Below are 23,252 nucleotides of genomic sequence, written 5' to 3'. Positions count from 1 at the left end.
CTCAGGTTTTCGTGTCCAAGTCATTTGCAGCCTTGTCTTGGTGATTGGAGATTGATTCTTCTTTTTTCCAGTTGCTTCAATCTCAAGGAAGCTTGGTAAGAGGGCTTTATCTCTAGAGCTGGACGATTAATGTTTCTTTGGTGTCCTCTTTCAGAAAGTGCAAGTGGTGGTAACTGTTTTGGACTATGACAAGATTGGCAAGAACGATGCCATCGGCAAAGTCTTTGTGGGCTACAATAGCACCGGAGCGGAGCTGCGACATTGGTCAGATATGCTGGCCAACCCCAGGCGACCCATCGCCCAGTGGCACACCCTACAGGTGGAGGAGGAAGTTGATGCCATGCTGGCTGTCAAGAAGTAAAGGAGAGAAGCCTTTCTGCATTTGCCCACATAGTGCTCTTTAGCCAGTATCTGTAAATACCTCAGTAATATGGGTCCTTTCATTTTTCCAGCCATGCGTTCCTAACACAATTCAGTGGTACTTCAAATCCTGTTTTAATTTGCACAAATTTAAACGTAGAGAGCCCATAAGCCCTTCATCCTACCACTGCCCTCCGAATCTACTCTTATTTTAAGCAATATGATGTGTAGATAGAGCATGACGGAAATTATTTATTGTATCACACCGTTGTATATACCAGTATGCTAAAGATTTATTTCTAGTTTGTGTATTTGTATGTTGTAAGCGTTTCCTAATCTGTGTATATCTAGATGTTTTTAATAAGATGTTCTATTTTAAACTATGTAAATGGACTGAGATATAGGAGAGCTGATAATATATTATATGGTAAATATAGTATCGTCTGCATTCCAGCAAAAATATCAACTTGTAAGGCACTAGTACAATGAAACTGACATCTTAAAGGACAACTTAAACCTGAGCTTTCTATTGACTCATTTGAGCACCAAGATACACTGACACCACATATTTGGTGGGTGAATCCAATTTTACAGAATTCTTCAGGCAAATGAGCATGATCTGAGCAGCATCAAGCCTGACCTCCTGGAAGCATAGCCACAAACCAGAATAGCATCAGTCTGTGTGTATCTACAGAGCTAAAACCAGTGCTTCACTTTTACATTTGAGGAAGCAGCTGGACAGGAGTCAACGATTTCATATTACTGCCTAGAGAGCAGTGACGCGATGCTGTTCCGTGTGTGTATGTGCGCGTGCATGCACGTGCATTTGTTTGGGGATGGGGTGGGTGGGAGGAAGCTGAGTGGAAAAGAAGTCAGCATTTCCGAAATATTGCCTGACTACTTTAAAAAAAAAAAAAAAAAGTAGCTCTCCGTTATCACCTTTCTACAAAATGTGCAGCCTGTGAATTCTATTGCAGATTTCACATCTATAATTCCAAAAGGTTTGCACGTTCGACTTTGTAACAAAATATTTTATTATACAAAACCAGATTAGAAGGAATGCAGAATATTTTTAACACAGCAATCTGTGCTTATTACACAAAATTACTTTGTGGTAAACAGACAGTATTGTAATCCCATCAACAGAGGAAAAAATAAACAATTAGCCATAGTTCTGAATGCACTTCAATTAAGCCAAAACAGACAGCTAGTGATCTTTTTATATGCTCTTTTTACGTAAATAAGTTTTAATTTGTCCTTTAAAAAAAAAAAGGTGAAACAAGAACAAGTTCTAGAAAACTGAAGCAACCTCTTATGTATACTAGATGCTTGATTTAGGAGGCGTTTTTAAGTGTTTTCAATGTTATTACGTAGTAAATGGCACTATTATGAAGCTACTAGTCCTTCCACAAGAGTCTTCAAGGACTGCCCTGTGTAACACTGTGACCGCCGTGTGTGTGCTTAGACATGTAACGTAGTTTCCTCAGTGGACAGCACTCAATCTATTCCGTAGTGATATTGTAACAATACTGCCATTCCCTTCTACTGCACTGCCCAAGGTGTGTGTAGCACAAACAGTTCTCATTACAAAGGACCAATTCCGAACTGAAAAGCTATGCAGAAGACAAGAACGATGCAACGCATGCGGCGGAACACACAGCATCTTGTCAAGCACTGTGCAACGGTCCCTTTTGCTCCCCACCTTGGTAGGCGACCGCTTTGCTGGACGGCAGCCGATGCTCCCCCACTGCAGCTGGTCTTTGTCCCACTCACCTCCATGACCCATTTTCACTCCCAGCCCCCAGAAAGCAGGGATGCTCTGAGTGAAGGGTCAGCGTCAAACACACCGAAACGAAATGCAGGGAAAGGAGGCATGAACCTCATGCTCAGACCTGAGGCTCTCATGCCATGGTTTTTAACACCGCCAGGAGAATTCAGCAGGGGCTGGGGAGACGCTTCCAACACAAGGTTGGCTGTTTCCTGATAAAACGGGGTTCCTGTCTTGTTCTTTCCTCACCGGAGCAGAGGGGAGCCCTTTCACCTTTCGGCCCAGTTGTAGATGAGAGAAAATGCACAAGTCATTCAAATGATGTGCGATCAAGTACCAGTTTGAAAAGAAGATTCAAGCGAGAAGCCTTCCCGTTTCAAAGACCCAACCCTACCAGAGAGAGTGGACTGACTTTTGAAAATCCTTTGACTACCAGACTCCAACTTTTAAGTTCACCGTATTTAGCTTTAAGGTGTTCACGCTCAAACAAACACTTTGAAACCACCAGGTTCGAGCTGCTGAATACACATCATTTCTCGCGTTAAAGCACGACAAATGCATTCTCTCACAACACTGCCAGACATGGGATACTGTCACCATAGAGTTAGTTGGTACTATGCCATCTTCCACGAGTCAGTGACCGAGCCTGCTTTAAGACCAACTTTCATCCTCCGATAAGCCACAATGTACCTTTCTGACAAAGCTGTGTCAAGTATTAGAATCTGATGCTCTAGAAAGATCCTAGTTGCCTTTGTGTATATTTACTGCCTGCTTGAGTGTTTCTCTGTGTGGGTTTTCTCTGTATCTTGTAGAAATGTTGGGGTGTTTTCTTCTGCCATATGGCTCGTGGCCTGCGAGCCAACTACTTTAGCTGTATTTTACCTTCATTTTTGATGAGGTGGTTTAAATTTTGTTTCACTTCGTGTAGTGAATTCCACAGTAGTTTTCTGATTGTTGTTAAAAATGACTTAACATATTACACAGATATTCAATAAAAATGTTTTATTTCCTGTTGATGTCGCCTTTCAACCTTTTTTCTCACCGGGCTCTGGTGGTGAGCGCATGGCCTATTGACTCTGGGGCCTGCTGGAAGCAGTGGCAGCTAAGCAAAAGCGTGTACTGAATGCCAACCTCTGAGTCATGTCTGTGGATACAGAAGGGCGAGAGGGAAAACAATGCCCAGGCAGCATTTGGCCATTACTGCCCAGTGCTCCTGGGCAGCGTCATTCTCAACACGTGTTTCCCTGTTCCTGTTCCTGATCCGCTCCTCAGGCCCATTTTCAGGCTTTCTGCTTCGCCCAAAATGTGCCCTCCAGGATTTTCACCATATAGAGCCCATGTCGCATAAGCCTCTCCAGAATGAAAATAAACATAAGATTTTTTTTAAACCCCACCTTTCAAGCAGAGTGTCCCCACACAGTAAATGCCCTGCCTACTGCAATTACTAGGTAAAGCGAGTGAGCAACTGTCCCCCACGAAGTCCATAGTTCTCAGGGGCCTGCTGCAGCCCACGTCTTTACCGCATGCTGGGGAGTCAGAGGACACCTGGTCCCAAGCAGCCCCCCATCTCAGGGGGACGTGTAAATGCACGACCCTAAGATGCTGCCATGCGCGCCCTGAGTGCCCCGAACCTCCAACGGCCTAATCCCAGGGGTCATCCCGCTGTGCCCTCCTCCCTCCCTTCAGCGCCCAGGCGCTCAGCCTGAGGCTGCCAGAAGCCTTGCCTACTGCCAGCTCACAGCCATGTCCCTCTGCCCTCTGCTGAGGAGCTGCCTTACCTGAGGCCATGCACTGTCCGGGGCAGGGGCAGCCCATATGCCCTGGTCCACGCTGGCTCTCTCCTGAGCCGTCAGAGCCCCGAGGGTTGGTTGATGGTGCTTCTGGAGCTGCGCGTCTTCCTGTCCCCCATCAGAAGGCCTCACACCTGCATGTCCCAGGAAAGCTCTATCTCAGAATCTCCATCCTGAGACTCTTTGGGGGGGAGCCTTCTTTGGGGGGAAGAGACAGGAGGACACTTTTGGAGAGAAGATAATACCAGAAAGAAGTCCTAAGGGAACTGGGAGGAATTATCCAAGTCCGTGCGTGGGCAAAACGGTGGCAAAATTTATCGCATATTCAACAAGACTGAAGGTTTACCCATGATAAGGCCTCTTTATCATACTCCCTCCAGCAGTGTTTGTGGGGCCCTGCCAAATCAGTGTAGGGGCGAAGTCAAACTAGCTTAGACAGCCAGAGCAAAAGCCACACGCTGAGGAAACAGTTGGCTGGGTTCTAAATGTAAGACGAGAAAAGAAAATTTTTAGACCCACTAGGGTTCATTGCCAAAAATAAATAAATAAATCAGCGTTATAATTACAATTGTCCAATTTTCAATGGGGAGCATCTTGTTTTTCTTAAATAGCTCTTGAATTTAGGTACAAAAGGAGCGTTGCTTTTTACCAAAAGCAACGACAAAAACCTCCCCATCTTTTTTTCAATGTCTGTCTTCCCAAAGGCTTTTAGGTCTAAGATACATACACTTAGGAGATTTATAAGTGTTTCCGTCAGTTAGACAAAACCATTCCAGGTATTTCAAATAAGAAATGTAACCTAAGAAATTGGCCACATAAAAAGAGCTGAGCAAACAAAGTAGAGACAGCAGGTTAACCCAGAGATTAATACATACCAGCTGTAATGAATTGCGAGGCCTGCCCTAACAAAATACCACAGACCTAGAGGCTTAACAAACAAAAATTCATTTGCTCCCAGTTTTGAAGGTCAGAGGTCTGAGGTCAAGCTGTGGGCAGGACTGGTTTCTTTTGAGATCTGTCTCCTGGGCTTGCCGATGGCATCTTGTCCCTGTGTTCACCTAGACTTCTCTCTGCGTGTGTCTGTGTCCTACCCTCTTTTTAGGAGGATGGAAGTCCTATCGGATGATTTACACCCTAAAGATCACACTGTCACTCCATTACCCCTTCAAGCATCCCATCCCCAAATACAGTCACACTCTGAAGTACTGGAGAGTTAGGACTTTAGCATAAGAATGGGGGGCCACACATGGGCCCAGAACACCCACAAAGGCTAGAAAAACAAAGCGGAGAAGACAGTGTTAACGTACCTCGTACCTCGAACCTTCGAGGAGCAGCCAGAACCTGGGACGGGGGGGGGGGGGGGGGGGGGGGGCACCAAAGGGTCTCAGATGCTGTTGGGACCCACAGACAGGCTCCACCCCGGAGGTCCTGGAACTGCCACAAGACCCTCATCCGGGTGCAAGGCCACCCTTGCCAGAGGAGAGCCAACCGACGCTGGACGTGGGCAGAGAGGCTCCCTCCCCTCTTCTCCCTTCCAACTCAACCAGCGCCACCCATGGCCCAACCAAATCCGAAGCAGCTGGGAAGAGAGCCCAGCAAACAGTCTGTTGGGTCTTAGCGCCCCCACCCCCGTTCACAACAGAGTAGGGGAATGAGGGTGGAGGAGAGAGCAGGCGAATGACCAATACATTAGACGTCTCGGCCCATTCGTGCCGATACAAACACGAACACCGAAGGCGGGATGATTTAAACAGCACATACTTATTGCTCACTCTTCCAAAGGCTGAGAAGTCCGTCTCAAGCCACCAGCAGATGCCTTGTCTGCTGGGAAGTGGTCTTTTGCTGTGTCCACACATGGCAAACGGGCCAAGAGCACTCTCTGGGGTTCCTTTTATCAGGGCACAATCCCATTCATGTGGGTTTTGCCCTTGTAACGCATCACCCCAAAGCCCCCCACCTTCTAGTGCTTTCAGTGTGAGGATTTCACCGTAAGAATTTCAGGGGGACACAAACATTCAGTCTCTAACACTAGGAAACCTTTCCGCAGCTGCCTCGATTTTCCTAAATGCTCTTTTTCTCCCTCTGAGAATTCAGGTGATCCCATCTGAGCCACACCTGATGAAGCAGATGCATGGAAATTCACATTCTTCTTCCCTTTATGCAGAGAGCTGACTACTACAGATTTGAAAATTCCAACCGTGATTGCGGTTACCCCGTCCCCGCCCCACATCTTTATTACACATGCACAGGACTCTTTGATGTTTAGCAACTGATTTAAGCTGCACACAAATCTTTACCGTAAAACAGTCAGACGGTGGCTTTGGAACAAGAAGGTAAAAAAAGCAGGAAAATAAAAATGAGAAATAGCCTGATACTGAATGTACAAAGAAATTTTCCAAAGCATACAGAATAATAATTATGCAGAATGAACCATCAAAAGGCAGCAGTAATAAAAAACACCATGCAAAGCCGCTGATGATGTGTGTGCTCCAAGTTGTGGGGCTGGCTGTAGGTTACCTGCGTTTTAAAATTTGCCTTTCAGCCCGATTGGTTTCTTCCCCGTCCCCACGAATATGCATCCCCAGCGTTCCCACCCTCATCCTTCTTCTTTGACGGGAACTGTCCTGCCAGCAAACCTTCTACCCTGGGCAAACCGGACTTGCCCTTGTCAGGGCTCACCCGAGGTGAAAAAGGATTTTGCCCTGAACAAGTCAAGGCCCACTTCTTTCGCAGTGGTCCACTTTACTTCGGTCACTTTCCTACCTCCTCCGACCTGGAGGCACAGCAAAGAACTGAGCATCCTTTACAGGCAGGACTGTTTGAGTTGCCAGCGGAAGGAAACCAATTCAAGCTGGATTAAGGGCAAAAAGGCGGGAGAGAGAAAGAGATGAAAAGAGATTCAGAGAGAGGAATCTCTTTGGCTCATCTAATCAGGAAGTTCAAGGAATGATTACATTCAGAAACAGCCAGATCAAGGGGCTCATACAATGTCATCCTTCTCTTTTTCCTCCCTTCTCAGCCACCTCTGTTCTCTGTGTCACTTCACTGTCAAGTTCTAGTGTATCCATGATGGCCCCTAGCACTTTCAAACTTACATTCTTCCAGCTTAGCATGCTTGCGGAGAGTGCCCTTCCACAGGTGTTGCTCAAGCTCCCAGACCTGACCCGCATGCTTGGGGTACTTGCCCTCCTTAAAATGACCACTGTGTTTACTGGTGAGCCTCACCAGTAAAGGCGAACTCAGTAAAGGTAGGAAATCATCCCCACACAAACATGCCACCGAAAGCAGCCATTGTGAGAAGAGGAAGGTACAGATGCAGGATCCTGGAAATGCATTTGCAATTGAGACCAGCAACTTAAAGCAATCTTGTGTGGATATATAGACTCCTATATCAAAACCTCATGGTTACCACAAACGAAAAACCTGCAATAGATGCAATTCAAACACAACACTAAAGATAGTCATCAAACCACAAGAGAACAAAAGGGAAGAAAAAAGGCCAGAGAAAATCGACAAAAACAAATCCAAAACAATTAACAAAAGGCAATAAGAACATACCTATCAGTAATTGCCTTAAATGTAAATGGACTAAATGCTCCAACCGAAAGACACAGACTGGCTGAATGGATACAAAAACAAGACCCATATATATGCTGTATAAAGAAGATGTGTTACACAAGCACACCCACAATGGAATATTACTCAGCCATAAAAAGGAATAAAATAATGCCATTTGCAGCAACATGGATGGGACCTAGAGATACTAAGTGAAGTTAGTGAAAAACAAACATCACAGGATATCCCTTATACGTGGAATCCAAAAAAAGATACAAATGAATTTATTGCAGAAGAGTCTCACAGGCGTCAAACAAACTTACGGTTACCAAAGGAGACAGGTGGGGTGGGGGAAGGGGGGAACTGGAGATTTGAACTTGGCACATGTACACTGTATATTGAATGCCTGCCAGTGGGGACCTGCTGTCAGCACAGGGAACTCTACGCAATCAATATTCTGTGATAATCTATATGGGAAAAGAATCTGAAAAAGAATGGATGTGTGTATATGTGTAACCGAATCACTCTGTTGTACAGCAGAAATGATCACATTGTAAATCAACTCTACTGCAATAAAATTATTTAATACGGGAAAAAAAATAAATAACCACTGTGGCCGCAGAACGCAGTATCCGCTCTGGCCGGGCCTAGGGCATGTCCCAGCCCAAGATGCACAAAGAGGAGGTAAGGACAGTTCCTTTCCTCAAATGAAAGCCAAAGTGCTGCTACCAAGGAAGAAAAGTGGTCCCTGAGCAGACGAAAACGACAAGCATCTACTCTTTGGCCTTCACGCACCTCTGCCCTAAGAAGAAGGATGCGGAGACACAAACTCAGGCCGCAACAGGAGCTTGGTCATTTTTCCTTTTGACCAAAAACACTATCAGAAAGGAAATTTTGAAAGTATGCACCACCGTCCACTACCTGAAAATATCCATTTACCCACCTATGTATCGCAAGGAAAACCATTCGTCTGCTGTATATTTTAAGCAGCCTTTGCGAGAAGGCACTGAGATATAAACACAACTTTAGACTCCTCAGTTTGGAAAAAGATTTTTTTATTATTACAGAAACTTAAAAGGAAGAAAGAGGAATAGGAAAAAAAACCACTCCACGTACATTTTCGTGGTTACAAATGTGCTGACCATCTTCATCCATGTGAATCAAATAGTTTTCCTCATAATGTGCATAAAATTTAGCATCAATTTTTTCCCTTAATGTGAAAAACAAGACTTTTTTCTTGCTGCCACACAGTCTATAATTTTTATTTTTAATGACCAACTAACTTCTCAGGTAGATAAACAAAAACTGTATTTAACCCTTTTCCCCGGTGTCAGATAATGGTTTCTAATTCATTTCATACACAAATAATATTGCAATTAATACTTTAGTGAAGGTTTTATTTACTATTCTATTAGTCTAATCTATTTATTTTCTCAAGATAAGTTTCCAGAATTTTCTAATTTGGTGTCTCAGAAGTTTCCACTAAAATTCACTGCCACTGGTGCGCTCTGTCCGGGTGTCCCCACAGCCTCTGCAGCCGTGGTCATCGTGCTCTGAAATGTCTGACAACAGCTGAGGGCCGTGTGCCTCACGAGGACAGGTCCAGAGCTGGCCGATGATGGGGCCCTTTCCTCGCCCTCGCCTTTCCTTCAAAGCCTGCAGAAGCTGAGCCCTGAGGAGTTTCTGGAGTCCCTCTCTGTTTCTTCAAGCCCCTCCTTCAAACTTGCAGCTTATCTCACTGTCAGAGTCACAGACACCTAATGACCTAATGACAGCCACCTTCCAACACCTAGCCTCACCTGCTCCAGCTCTCACGGCACAGGGGACAAAGCACCAGCCTGAGAGCCAGGAGCCTGGGTTCAAATCCTGCTTCATTCACTAAGACACATAGCCCTGGATAAACCCCTTAATTCTGAGAATCGAAGATAATGTATATTAAACCTGGTATAAAAAAGTCAATACATGATAGTTTTGGTCTTACTACATCCATCCCAGGGTCGACAAACTTCACCTGTAAAATACTGGGAGCTTTGCGGGCAGTATGTCCTCTGCAGCATCTTCTCTTGTCCCGCTGACTGGCAACCGTCCATCCTTCCTTTCTTCCCAACCCTCTAGAAACCCCCTGCACTTCAAGTCACACCACTCTGCCCATTAACTCCCCTCCCCCGTTTCCTCTTCCCTACCACGTCCATTCTTTGGCTTGGCATTCAAGGCCGGCCCCAGGTACTAACCACGCCCTTCTGTCTTCAATCCCCGCCCACATTCTAGCCACGCAATTCTCCGAACCAATCAGCGTGCACTCAGGGCTCCGCCCCGGCGCGGAGGCGGCGCTCGCACCTGAACCTTCCCGGGTGCGTGACTCGGGGAGCGGAGGAAGGGCGCGGAGACACTCGGGCCCCCCGCGGAAGGAGAGCGATGTGGCACCGATGTCCAGACGCGCTGCGCTGACTCCGAGAAGCACAGCCTAGCTTCTCAGGCTTAGTTTCTATGTTCCTCCAGCCCACACGCGACCCCACAGGCATAGGACCCTTTGGCAAACAGAGATCTGTAGACTCAAAGACTCACCATGTCCTTGAACACACTGAAGAGTTTGTTTTTACTTCGGGGGACATGAACACACTTCAGGATAACAAAGCACTGCCTCTTCCACCACATGCAAGATGGATAACTTATACATTATAAAAAGGAATTGGACAAGCGGTCCTTGACTGATTTCCTGTCAGTATCACAGTTGCCTCATTTTCTCATCTTTCCCCAAAATATGCACTGCTGATTTCTCATGGCCAGAACTCAGACTCAGGTGACTCAAATTAGGCAGGCTTGGGACAGTAACATATGGCCTGAGTGACTCATTCACCTGTGCTTTGCCTCTAGCTAGAATGATCACTGCCTGTGTCTGATGGCCAGGAAGACGCCATCTGGCCTCTTTTGCCCCCTGGGCCACCCAGCCCCAGGACCCATCAGCCAAGCCTGCATTTTTACCCTTAAAAGATTCTCTTACTTCGCCAGGGGTTTTTTAGGAAGAGATATACCATTTCTGCATATTTATTCAATACTAACTCTGAACTAAGAGCTAATTGTTTGGGAGTCTCAGGCAGACTGAAGTGGGGTCATCTGTGGACTGAATCCTGTCTCCTCCACAATTCATATGTGGAACTTCTACCTCCCAGTGCTTGAGGATGTGGATGTATTTGGAGAGAAGTCTTTTAAAGACGTGATGAGGTTAAAAAGAGCCATGAGGAGTTCCCGTTGTGGCTCAGTGGTAGGAAATCCGACTAGTACCCATGAGGATACGGGTGTGATCCCTGGCCTCTCTCGGTGGGTTGGGGATCTGGCGTTGCCGTGAGCTGTGGTGCAGGTGGCAGACGAGGCTCAGATCCCATGTTGCTGTGGTTGTGGCACAGGCTGGCATCTACAGCTCCGATGCGACCCCTAGCCTGGGAACTTCATATGCCATGGGTGCGCCCCCCCCAAAAAAAAGAGCCATGAGTGGGGGTCCTAATCCAATCTGACTGTATGCTTTTAAGAAAAGGAGATCAGAACACAGAGCAATACGGGAGGTGCAAGCACACAGACAACGGCGTGAAGAGGCAGCAAGAGGGCGACTGCCGCGAGCCAAGGAGCGAGGCCTCAGAGGACGCCAACCAGGCTGGCACCTTAATGTCCAGCACCCAGAATGCTGAGAAAATAAGTTCATCTAGTTCACACACCCAGTCTGTGCTAGTTTGTTACAGCAGCCCCGGAAGATGAATTCAGGGCCCATCGGTGTGGCCCTTGACAGAACCCAAAATGCTTGAACCCAAGTGAATCCTGCCTTCTCAGACCTCCTGGCCCTCCGTCATACTTGAAGCAGAATATTCTCTCTCTTTCCAAAGTCTGTCCCAACACAGACCCCTCCTCTCACCTCCTGGGACAAGACAGACCTCTCCTCCTGCCCCGCTTACCCACTCACAGTCCACGTCTTTCTCTCCCCAGAGTGACAGCTCTCCTATAAAACCCTGGACTCTGGACACAGGGACAGGAGGAGGTTTAGACTTGGGTTGTGTCTTTCCTTTCCTTTGTCTCTGATGCATGCTGTATTAGTCAGGGTTCTCCAGAGAAACAGAGCAGGGTGTGTGTGTGTGTGTGTACCTAGATATATGGAGCGAGAGAGAGAGATTGATTTTAAGGAATCAGCTTGAAACGTTTCAGTTCAGGACCAAAAACAGTCAGCTGGCAGAATTCCTTTTTATTCAGGGAAGGTCATTTTTTCTTCTATTGAGGCCTTCCACTGATTAGATGAGGCCCACCCACATTATGGAGGGTAATTGGCTTTACTCCAAGTCCACTGATTTAAATGTTACGCTCAGCCCAAAAATACCTTCATAGAAACATTCAGAATAGTGTTTAGCCAAATACCTGAATGCTGTGACCCAGCCAAGCTGATGTATGAAATTAACCATAACACATGTCTTCCTTGTGCTAAGTGGCCTTGCCCTTTCCCTGCTTCACTGGTTTGAGGTCCAATGTCCAACATGAGAGCCAATAGCTAGACGGGACTGCCGAGCCCTTGGGATGGGGCTGGCCCAAGTTGAGACGCGTTGTACATGTTAAATACACAAAAAAATGTCAAAGACTACGCATGCTAAAAGGAAGATAAGATCGCTTGTTAATAATTTTTATATTGATTTCACCTGGACAGGATCATTTGCGGCATATATCGACTATAATCCTTTCCTACAGCTGCCTGACAAAGTAATACAAACTAACTGGCTTGAAACAACACAAATGTATTCCTTACTTTCCTGTGGCTCAAGAGTCTGAAACAGGGTCACCATCTCAATGGCCTAGACGTGCTTCTTCGGGAGGCTCTAGGTCAGAGTCCATAGCTGTACAAGCTTGTAAAATTTGCTCACGTTCCTCGGCTGGTGGCCCCCTTGCTCCCCGAAGCACTATCTCCTACACTTTTTCCTTCCTCCCACCTCTCTGACAACAGCCAGAGAAAGGGTCTCCTTTGTCAAGGACGCATGGGATTAAATTAGGCTACATGGATAATTCCACGTACCCTTCTCATCTTAAGGTCACTAGCCTCAATCACATATGCTAAACCCTTCGCCATGTAAGAAACAGATTCACATTTCATGGGTCTTTGATATCCTTGGGGCCTTTATTCTGCCTATCACAGTGTGTTATATAAAAATTAATATATCAGGCACAACTTAGAATAGATTTACAAGGAGATCCTGCTGAGTAGCATTGCGAACTATGTCTAGATACTCATGTTGCAACAGAACAAAGGGTGGGGGATAAAAAAATGTATACATGTAAGGATAACTTGATCCCCTTGCTGTACAGTGGGAAAAAAAATTAATAAAAAAAGAAAAAGAAAGAAAGAGTGTTGCAATAAATAGCTTTGTAACATACAAAAAAAATAATAAAATTATTAATTTTACTTTTTAAACTTTTCTTAATGTGGCTACTAAAATATTTTAAGTTACCTAGGTGGCTCTCTTTTGTGGCTCACATTATATTTTCATTGGACAACATGATATTAGAAATTAACCAAAAAAAAAAGGAGTTCCTGTCATGACGCAGTGGTTAACGAATCCGACTAGGAACCATGAGGTTGCGGGTTCGGTCCCTGCCCTTGCTCAGTGGGTTAACGATCTGGCGTTGCCGTGAGCTGTGGTGTAGGTTGCAGACGTGGCTCGGATCCCGCGTTGCTGTGGCTCTGGCGTAGGCTGGCGGCTACAGCTCCGATTAGACCCCTAGCCTGGGAACCTCCATATGACGTGGGAGCGGCCCAAAGAAATAGCAAAAAGACAAAAAAAAAAAGAAAGAAATCAAGAAACCCAGAGATCAAAAGACTTGTCAAAAGGTATAAATCAAGTCAGGTGCAAAGAACTTTGAAGTGGCTCAAGACTCAGACCTCTTCTCTTTCCACACTCCTCCTGGGTGATCTCACCCTGCCAGATGGCTTTAACGCTATTTACACACTGAGGACTCCAAAACTTTTATCTCCAGCCCAGACCGCATCCTTGAAACCGAGTCTCACACATCCACTGCGTCCTCAAGGTTTCACCTGGATGTCAAAGAGCATCTCAAATGCAACACGTCTCACTTTGAACTCTTGCTCTTTCCCAGCACCAATCCCACTCTCCGCCCCACCCTGTGTTCATATAGTTCCCCCATCTCAGTAAGACCCCAAATCTCAAAGGGAACCTTGACTACTCCCTTTTTTGTTTGTTTGTTTGCTTGTGGGGTTTTTTTGGCAGCTGCACCTGCAGCATATGGACGTTCCTAGGGATCAAATCGGAGCTGCCGTCCTACACCACAGCCACAGCAATGGGGGATCCAGGCTGCGTCTGCCACCTACACCACGGCTTGCTGCAATGCCAGCTCCTTAACCCACTGAATGAGGACAGGGATTGAACCTGCATCCTCACAGACACGGTATCCGGTTCTTAACCCACTAAGCCACCATGGGAACTCAACTACTCTTTTGTTCCTGACCCGTATCCAATATTTCAGCAAGTTCTGTCATATCTACCTTTGAAATACATGCAGAGGCTGCTCATTCTCTACACCCTCCCGCCTGGTCCAAACCACCATTGTGTTTCACCATGGTTAACTCAACAGCCCTATAACGTGCCTCTCTAATTTCATCCTTCTCCCTTTTCAGTTTATTTTTAATAGAGCAGTCAAAGTCATTGTGTTAAAACACACAGATCGTGTCATTCCTCATCTTGGTTTTGGCTGCGCCCAAGGCATGTGGAGGTTCTTGGGCCAGGGATCAAACCCATGGCCCTGGTGTGGCCTGAGTCACAGCTGCAGAAACCCAGATCCTTAACCTACTGTGCCACAAAGGAACTTCCTCATTCCTTACCTCGAAATTCTCCAATGAAATTTTCCATCTCACTCAAAAGAAACGTTGAATTCCCTGCCATGTTCTCCAGGACCCTACGGGGTCACCATGCCGACCTCATCACCCACCACTCTCTCCTCGGCTTACACCACTCATTCGTACTTGCCTCCTTGATGCTCCTCAGACATGCCAAGCGTGCTCCCCCTCAGGGCCTTTGCACCTGCTGCACTGGCTGCTCCCTCCACATCAGCAGGCGTGCTCCAGAGAGTGCCATATCGCGTTCCTGCATTTGCTTTGGGTCCTGAATCAGATATCAACTTTCACCATTTTCATTCCATCACCCTCTATCCCCTACTCTGCTTTGTTTTTCTCTGTAAAATGTCACCACCTGGCATACTAGATATTTTCTTGTTTGTCTGTTTATTGGCCATTTCTTCTCAAAGAGATATATCCAGAGGGACTGAACTTTCATCTGCTTTGTTTATTCTTTTATCTCCAGTATCTAGAACAGTGCCCAGCACATAGTAGGTACTCAATAAATGTTTATCAATAAGTATATAAATTAATTCACTCAGAATTAATAATGTTAGGCCAAATAGTTAAGAATGAGCTAGATAATTGTGCATTCAATATCTTTTTCAGAAGTGTATTATTTAGTTCTTTAGTTCTTTTAGGCATCTTTCAGGATTTATCAACCACTTTAGCCAATTTTCAGATGAGACTCATATCCTTCAAAGAGTTAGTGGTTTCAAATCCTAGTTGCCATTTTGCCATTCAAAATCAGTTTTTCTTACAAGGGTAATTGTTTAAATCTAGTCTTTAGAATTGGCAGGGGGGAATGCAGATAATTGCTGCTACAATAAATGGAAAAGCAGCAAAAATTACTGATATTTTCAGTTCATTTCATCCCTAATCAACTGTCAAGCAAAACATCCTTCCCAACTGACGGCTTCAGTCAGCAAAATGAAGGACCTGCTTCTCTAGGCTCCTGTCACTTTGCAAGTCTCAAAAAACGGATTAATTGCTTATCAGCGATGAAGAATGGGAACAGGGTCATTATCTTTTCTTATTACTGAACAACTTTACTTCGCTACTTGCTAATGCTTTTGGAGCTGGTGATGTCAACCTCTGAATTGCATTTTTTTTCCTCAACCCATACAGAAAGCAGCTGTTTATGACTTAGAAGTACATTTTTCTTTCGCTTTACTTTTCTTAAAATCACGGTGCACTTGACATTATTGTCTCTATGCACTGTCATGTTTTAAGTAAACGTTCAAACTACCAACAGCTTCCATCATCTTTCCATAAAACCTTGACCTAATGTCTACATTTTCTCCCCAATTGTTACCAGTCTCATGACCCTTAATGACATGAAAAGTAGAAGGTGTTCTGCTAAATCACATTTAAAATTAATAGAAAATTGGACCTAAGAAGAGTATTACAAGGTTGAAAAGAAATATCATAATCCATAATTTGAAGGCAGTAAAAACTCTTGCCCTACCAGAGAGTAAAAAGTTAGATGATCACCACACTACACAGATATACCAATGAAATGAAACAAAAAGTCCATAAAGAGACCAAAATATATGGAAGAATTTAGTATATGGAAAAGTAGTCATTCCGATAGATTCTTTAAAAACAGAATGTCTTCTAACTGTCCAATTGGTTGGAAAAGAAAAGCTTTAATCCGACATCAGTTGGGAGTGCTCTGGATGCAAGTAGTAAAGCAACAACAGAAGCCAACAGAGACTTAACATAGAGATTTACACAGAAAGAATCCCAAAGGGAGGCAATCGCAGGATTGGTTCAGTACTTTAATGATGTTTTTAAGTGCCCAGCCTCTTTATCTTTCCTGTTCGCCATCTGCAGTGGGTTGGCTTTTTGACCTTGGGCCCAACATCCAAAAGGGCTGTCGTAACTCAATGCATCAAGGGCTCACATACCTAAAGAAAGAGGTAAAGGTAGGACAGGCTAGTGAGAGAGAGTTCTCCTTTGGTATCTCTCCTTTTATCTGGAAGTTCAATTGTCTTTCCAGAAAAATTCCCCTTCTGTATCATTGCCTAGGTGAGGTCCAGACCATTCCTTGTTGAAAAGGTGAATATTTAGCCAGTATCTGATTTTTTAATTCTCTGCAGTTGGGAGTAGAAAACAGAAAGGGAGTTGAAAATGGATATTGGGTAGCCAATCAGATCCTCAATAATTCATATCAAATGTATGCTTTTGGCCATAATGAAGGTTAATGCTACTGGACTCCCCCCCCCAGTGTACAATTATAAAACTAGAGAAAATATTCTAAGAGACTATTTTTAGATGTTGGACAACAGGATACACAGGACCTGCTGAGAAAGAGAAATGAAGGGGATGAGCCATTCAACCATCCCAGGTCCCTTCCTGGAGAAAGGGACTGCATCAAAAGAAGGGGGGGCCCATACAAAGAATGGGGGACTGGTTGGACTGAGGAGAGAGAGATGAAAACTCACAGCTACTGAGATGGTTGGAATTTGTGGGGCAGGGTACCAGAAAAAAAAAAAAGTGATATGTGCAAAGAAGAAACTCAAAAACCCTGCCCAGGAGTCCTCTGGAGTCTTTGGCCAAATACTAAATGCTGTGTGTGCAAGATGAGACTCCATGAGGAGAGACCAAAAAGAACCATCAGGGAAGGAACTACCACAAGGATGCTGTGAGCTCAACAACAACCAAAGCCCACATGGGCCTGGAAGACACTTGAGTTCCCACCAGTCAGAGTGAAGAGGCCTTGTTTAACACCCTGGGCATTTGGTAGAGACCCCCAGGAAGGCTGTGCTAGTGTAGCCCTGAGAGTAAGGACTACTCTGGGCCTGCCCTAACAAAGCTGAAACACAAACCTGGAAAGAGTCCTGTTGATTCACAATTACATTGACTGCCTGCTGAACAAAATTCACTATTAAGAAAGAAAAAAAAAAAAAAATCCAGACACTCAATTATGTAGCATCCAAAGTTACTAAGAGATACATTTTTAAAATGTGACCCATAAGTAAGAGAAAATCAGTCAATGGAAACAAAATTGAATGTAGATGATTAAAACATTTAAAGGCAAAATGGAAAATATAAATGTCCTAGAAGAAAATGCAGACGGAAATGTCAAAGCCTTACAATGAGAGTAAACAGCACAAATGAAATGATTGCTAAATGTGACCTCCTATAGATTTAGAACATCTGTGAATCAACAACAAAGCATCTCATGAACTGACAAAACACGAGCAGCCAGTGGGGGGAAATTCAACTGGAAGAAATGAAAAATGGCTATAGTTATTAATGTATAAAGGCTTTCTGAGATTAAGAGGAAAAAGCAAATTAAAACAGGGCAATGCTTGGGAAAATGCTAATGGTCAATAAATGTAAATATTCAGCCTTATTAAAAATAAAGTAAATGCATGGAAACACCAAAAATTTATTTCACATAATAGACTGGTAAATATGAAAATAATACCTTGTTTATAAGGTTAAAGTCAACTTATTACACACCACTAATGGTTCCATTCTCAAGGGCCATTTGGCAGCATTTGTCACAGCTGAAAACTGTTTATAATGTGCAACCCTGCAATTCTACTTCTAGGAATATAGCCGAAGAAAATAACAGGGTAAGTGCCCAGGAAATTAATATGGGTTCATCACAGGGTAGTTTACAGCAGGCAGCAGTTTCTGAGGACAAGATGGCAGCAGACATCTGAACACCTGCCAACCCAGCCACCCTGGCAGCGCATGTTCATAAGCTAAGATAAAAAGTCTGTGTGCGAAAACTAAAATGCCCCATCTCACTAATGTCCATCATACTTAAAGGCCCAAGGACCTCTTCCTGAAGCCATCCCTACCTGAAGATAAGGCTGAGAGGAGGGAGCCATTGAAAGGGCCTGCTAGGTCCATGTACAACCATGAAGCTTAAGAACCATGCTGGACAGAAAGCCTCCTTCAGAGAAGCAGATACCAGCAGGTGGGCTTCTGGATTGATTTGTGTCACATGAAGGATACAGAATACATGCGAAAATACATGCAAGAGAACCATTTAGTAAGAGTCCAAGGAGGCCAGAGCAGCTGAAAGCAAGACACAGGGGGGTTGAGTTTTCTGGTTAAAATACACCAACACTTGAGCTGGGAGAACCCAAAAGCCACCTTCTCTACTGAGTAACAGCATGGTCCCATTAAAAAAAAGAAACAAAAACAAACAAGAAAACACACACGTTCAACTTCAACGCCAAACACCATAGAGAATTTGCTATCTATTACTTGGTTTCTAAATTCCTCTGGCATATTTGTCTTCCCTCTTTTCTCTGTAGGAGGTTTGGCTGTTATTTTCACTGATTACACTTTGGGTAAACAAATTGCTACTCAGTTTTTTGAGATAGCGGGATAATGGGGACGTTGTTTCCCTTTTTACTTTCTTTTTAAAAATCACTACGTTTTGAAATTTAAAAGTAACAAAGAGAAGGTACATCTTTTGGAAAGCAAAAGTGAAAAGCACTCTGATGCAGCCTTAAATGCACTTCATACATTTGCATCTTATGTTGCAGTTATTCTTGATGTAATACGCATCTCCACAAATACCTGCCCGGGAGAAAACACACACACACCCACACCCACCCACACCCACACCCACACACACACACACACACACACACGCTTCGTGTACTGAACTTTTCCAAAGTAGGGACTTTTTCTTGCACCTATTTTTAACTCAACAAAAGCAATTATTGAGGGCTTTAAAATGCCAGGCACTGAGTTTAGAAACTGAGCAAAAGAGAAACGTTCTTCCCAAAAGGATTTTAAGGTGAAGGGATTGTTTTGTTTCTTTGCATCCAGGAATCTCACAAATGCTAGGATAAAGAAGACACTGGATAAATGTGGGTTTAACTAATTACTAACTCCCTTGGGTGCCAGGGTCTTTGTTCTAGCCTCCACCCCCACCCCCAAAACCCCTGAGGCATTTTTTAATTCAACTATCCTTTTTTCCAGTAAGTATTTCAATCTTACCTGTGCATTTGCAGACAAGCTGTTCCCCCACAGTGTAAACACAAACCATATGAACAACTCTCTGCAAAATGGGGGTCGGAGGAGGGAAGGCCAGATTGCAGGGATCACAGGTTAAGTCTGTGAGTCACCCCCTTCTCGTGAGGGAGTTATTATTGCTCCGTTTAGGACCCCGTAGGCGCTTAATACATAGAGATCCTTGATGAAAGAGTTAACGGAGGGTATGTGCTAGTGAAACAATAATAATCATTTGGAACAAGAAGATAGAAGTTAATGTGACTGGTTTTGTTTGTTTGCTTTTGCTTTTTGTAGCCACACTCGTGGCATATGGAAGTTCCCAGGCTAGGGGTCGAATCAGAGCTACCGCTGCCGGCCGACACCTCAGCCACAGCAACGCCAGGTCCGAGCCGCACCTGAGATCTACACCACAGCTCACGGCAAGGCTGGATCCTCAGCCCACTGAGCGAGGCCAAGGAACTGAACCCGAATCCTTACAGATCCTAGTTGAGTTCATTGACCACTAAGCCATGAAGGGAACTCCGCAGCTATTTCTTTAAAGGAAAAAAAAAGTGTGTGTGTGGGGGGGGTGTAGAATTCCAATGAATTTGCTCTTGCTCAAAACATTTTTGGAATTCCTTTTGGTAAAAACCATTTATAAAAAAAAACCCTAAAAAGAGGTTTAACCAAAGTTTTTGGATACAGCTGAGATAAGAGGAATTTATTTTGGTCAGTCGCAAGGTAAAATTCTATTCAGCATTTCTCAAATTGAGATCCCTTTTATACCAGTCTTAAAAGTAAACCAACAAGAGCTCTGTGGCCAAAATAGTTTAGCAACTGTTTCATCTTATTCTCCACCCTGGAGATTTACAAAGCAGATTTCTATCTCGTTATGGGCTCTTGCTGCTTAATTATGGATTCCCAAACTAATCTGACTCAGAAGACTTTAAAAAAAAAAAAGCCTATCAATATCTCACAGGATGCCCATTGGAAAAAAATTGATTGAGGTATAATTGACACATAACAAGGAAATCTTGGTTAACACATGATCTTCTTGTGTAATTTAAAATTTTCTTCTAACAATTCTTACTTGGTCATATAGATATTATATATACCTATTGTTAAAGTCAGTTACTATAGCAAACATTGTGAATTACATTTTCATATCCACCTTTCCCTTCTACCTTCACAAAACAAAACAAATCTCTTTTGCCCAATGTGGTAATGTATTCAGCTGCAAACACTCACCCATCTATATTCCTTTGTGGTGTTGTGACCAAGTTTTAGCAAATGAGATGTAAGCAGAATTAACTAGATATGGCTTCTAGGAAGGCTATTTAAAAGGTGAAATTTCTGCTAGTGTGCCCATAAAGCTTTTGCCTCTGTCCCTCCCGCTGGTCCATAGCCATGACACCTGAGACGTGGCCAGCATCTTTCAACTATGAAATTGAAAGCCACAATTGAAAGATGGTGATTCTAGCAGTGAAAAGCTGGAAGGACCTTGGTTCTTGCCTGCTTTCAAGAAAGAATTCTCGGAGTTCCTGTTGTGGTGCAGCGGAAAGGAATCCAACTAGGAACCATGAGGTTGCAGGTTCAATCCCTGGCCTCGCTCAGTGGGTTAAGGATCTGGTATTGCCGTGAGCTGTGGTGTAGGTTGCAGACGCATCTCGGAGCCTGAGTTGCTGTGGCTGTGGCGTAGGCCACTAGCTGTAGCTCTGATTGGGAACCTCCATGTGCTGTGGGTGTGGACCTAAAGAGCAAAAAAAGAATTCAGCAAAGAGACCAAGATTGTGGGAAGGATCAAAACATTTATTAACAGCAAAGTGCAGGCGAAGGGCACACAGGAGGGCTAGGAGTGAGTTGTACGCCACAGGGGCAGCTTAGGTTGCTTCTCTGGGGACAGTTATCCAGGTTTTTCTCCTGGCCAGTCATCTCCATATTTGTTCCTGGTGGATCAGACGGATTCCAGCTGGCATCTTCTCCCTCCTTTTGTCCATACCCCAGACTGAGAGCCTTCTCTGTGCGTGTGTCAGGCCTGGACACCCACCAGACTGCACCCAATCTCAGCTCAGTGCTCCCCCTGGAATCCCATTTCAAAGTGTCAGAAGGAGCCTTTGGAGCTGCTCAGTCTGGGGCCTATGTAGCTTCTACTTCAATGGGAGACGCCTGAGTCACTGGAGGCATTATTCGGCTGCCCTGGGTTCCAGAGCTTCTTTTGGTTTCAGAAAAACAAACTTCTTTTTTAAGTCACTGTCACATTTTCTTTCAGTTTTAACCCAAACACATTCCTAACCCAGAGTCACTTTTACAAGCACGTTTCCCATACTTTTCATCTTGCAATGAGTTGACTGTGTTTTAGACATATCATTCTTCTACTTTTATTGTATAGCAGCTCAAACCCTTCTTGACAGTAGGTGAGTGTATATAATCAATCAAAAGAGGTATTTATAACCAGTGCAAGTGCTATCCTGCAAATTTCTGTAGGTCAGCAGTTAGAACATACAAGTGGCCTGCAAAGATTTTTCTAAACCTGAATACTGATCCAAGAATCCAAAAACATTCGATTTGCTGAATTTTGTGGCCATCGCCTTCCATAGGTTTTGTTTGTAAATAGAGTTCTAGTCTTAATTTAAGTAAACGAAAATACATTTTGGAGTGAGAATTTTAGTTCCACCTTTGGAGAAACTGGAAGTGCCCTTAAGTAGTGTTATCTTGGGTTGGGATCCAGGATCTAGACTGTACATCTTTAATTCTACTTGGTTCTTTTCCAACCTGACGTCCTCTCAGTTCCCAGCCCAACTGGCCTTGAGAATGCCGGGAAATGGCTAGCTCGAAAAACACGTGGGGAAATGAAGGGATATAAACTGCGGGGTATTGTCACCATCTTGATGGCACTGCGGTCTCTTTCTCTTCTTTAGACACAGAGTAGCGACTAGGAGGAGAGAGATGACTGAAACCTCTGAGTCTACGTAAGAACAGAAGGGCAATAAGCCAAGTCACTTTCGAGGCTCTAGTGAAGATGGGCTGCTTCGCCACTACTGCAATTGCCCTGCAATTTGCAAAGGTAACCATGGAGAGTTGAGATTTTTATCTATGGAAAAGTGATGAGACAGAACCCGGGCTCACTGGTGATGGTTCACCTGATTGAAAACGGGCCAAGAAAAATCAAGCCCACGTCTGGAAATTTCCATGCATGTAATGGTTCTTCATAGTCACAAACGGAATTCTATGAAATGCAGAGGGGAGGCTGTCCCTCAAGGGCTTTCTAAATAAACTGCCATAAAAAGAGAGAGCTTAAAATGGTGTGACCCTTAATATGTGGCAAGAGTTATTTGAGATAAACTAGAAAAGGTGCCTCTCAGCTTTGCATGCACAAAGAATCTCCATTAAGTAATTAATTAACCCAAAGCAATCCCGAACAATTGATACAGTCAACAAACTTGGTGGAAGGCCTATCATCTGCTATCGGTGACATTCACACAAAGGATACGAAAAGCATTTCTATGGAAAAATTATAAAAACATCAAAAGTCTAGAACCAAATAGGAAATTTAAGACATAAATAAGATTAAAATAAATAATGATACATAAATTAAGTATGCTGCACCCAAGTGACACAGCCAAAAGAGACTATAGGAATTCAAAGAAATAAGGTGTCCTGGTCAAGGACTTTGTAAACAGGCAGAATGGGCTTGAGGCCCTGTTCTATCTCACTCCATCTTTGTGACTCTAGACAAGTTACCTGGCCTGTCTGTGCCTCAGTTTCCTTACCTGCAAAATGGATTGAATAAACTTAGTGTGGAGTCTGGAGTTCCCGTCATGGCTCAGCAGAAATGAATCTGAGGATGCAGGTTCAATCCCTGGCCTCACTTAGTGGGTTAAGGATCCAGCATTGCCATGGCTGTGGTGTAAGCCTTCGGCTACCGCTCCAATTA

At 44.2% G+C, this 23,252-nt stretch overlaps 1 protein-coding gene and 1 long non-coding RNA gene across 2 annotated transcripts in view; one reads left to right on the top strand and one right to left on the bottom strand.

The window, feature by feature from the left end:
* SYT1 (synaptotagmin 1) overlaps positions 1-3,141 on the top strand; it is a 522,998-nt gene extending 519,857 nt beyond the window's left edge. The window contains 1 exon segment of the mRNA XM_005652622.3: positions 155-3,141. Coding sequence (XP_005652679.2) covers positions 155-361 — 207 coding nt within the window. The 3' untranslated portion in view covers positions 362-3,141.
* Positions 664-5,257, bottom strand: LOC110260829. Its single transcript, XR_002344363.1, has 2 exons — positions 3,907-5,257; positions 664-3,272 (listed from the first exon to the last, which is right to left on the bottom strand). It is a non-coding gene; the product is annotated as an uncharacterized LOC110260829 (long non-coding RNA).

Source organism: Sus scrofa, chromosome 5 (assembly GCF_000003025.6).
Source record: "Sus scrofa isolate TJ Tabasco breed Duroc chromosome 5, Sscrofa11.1, whole genome shotgun sequence".
NCBI lineage: Eukaryota > Metazoa > Chordata > Mammalia > Artiodactyla > Suidae > Sus > Sus scrofa.
The sequence above is the reverse complement of the archived record's forward strand: the minus strand, read 5'-3'. Positions and strand labels throughout refer to the sequence as shown.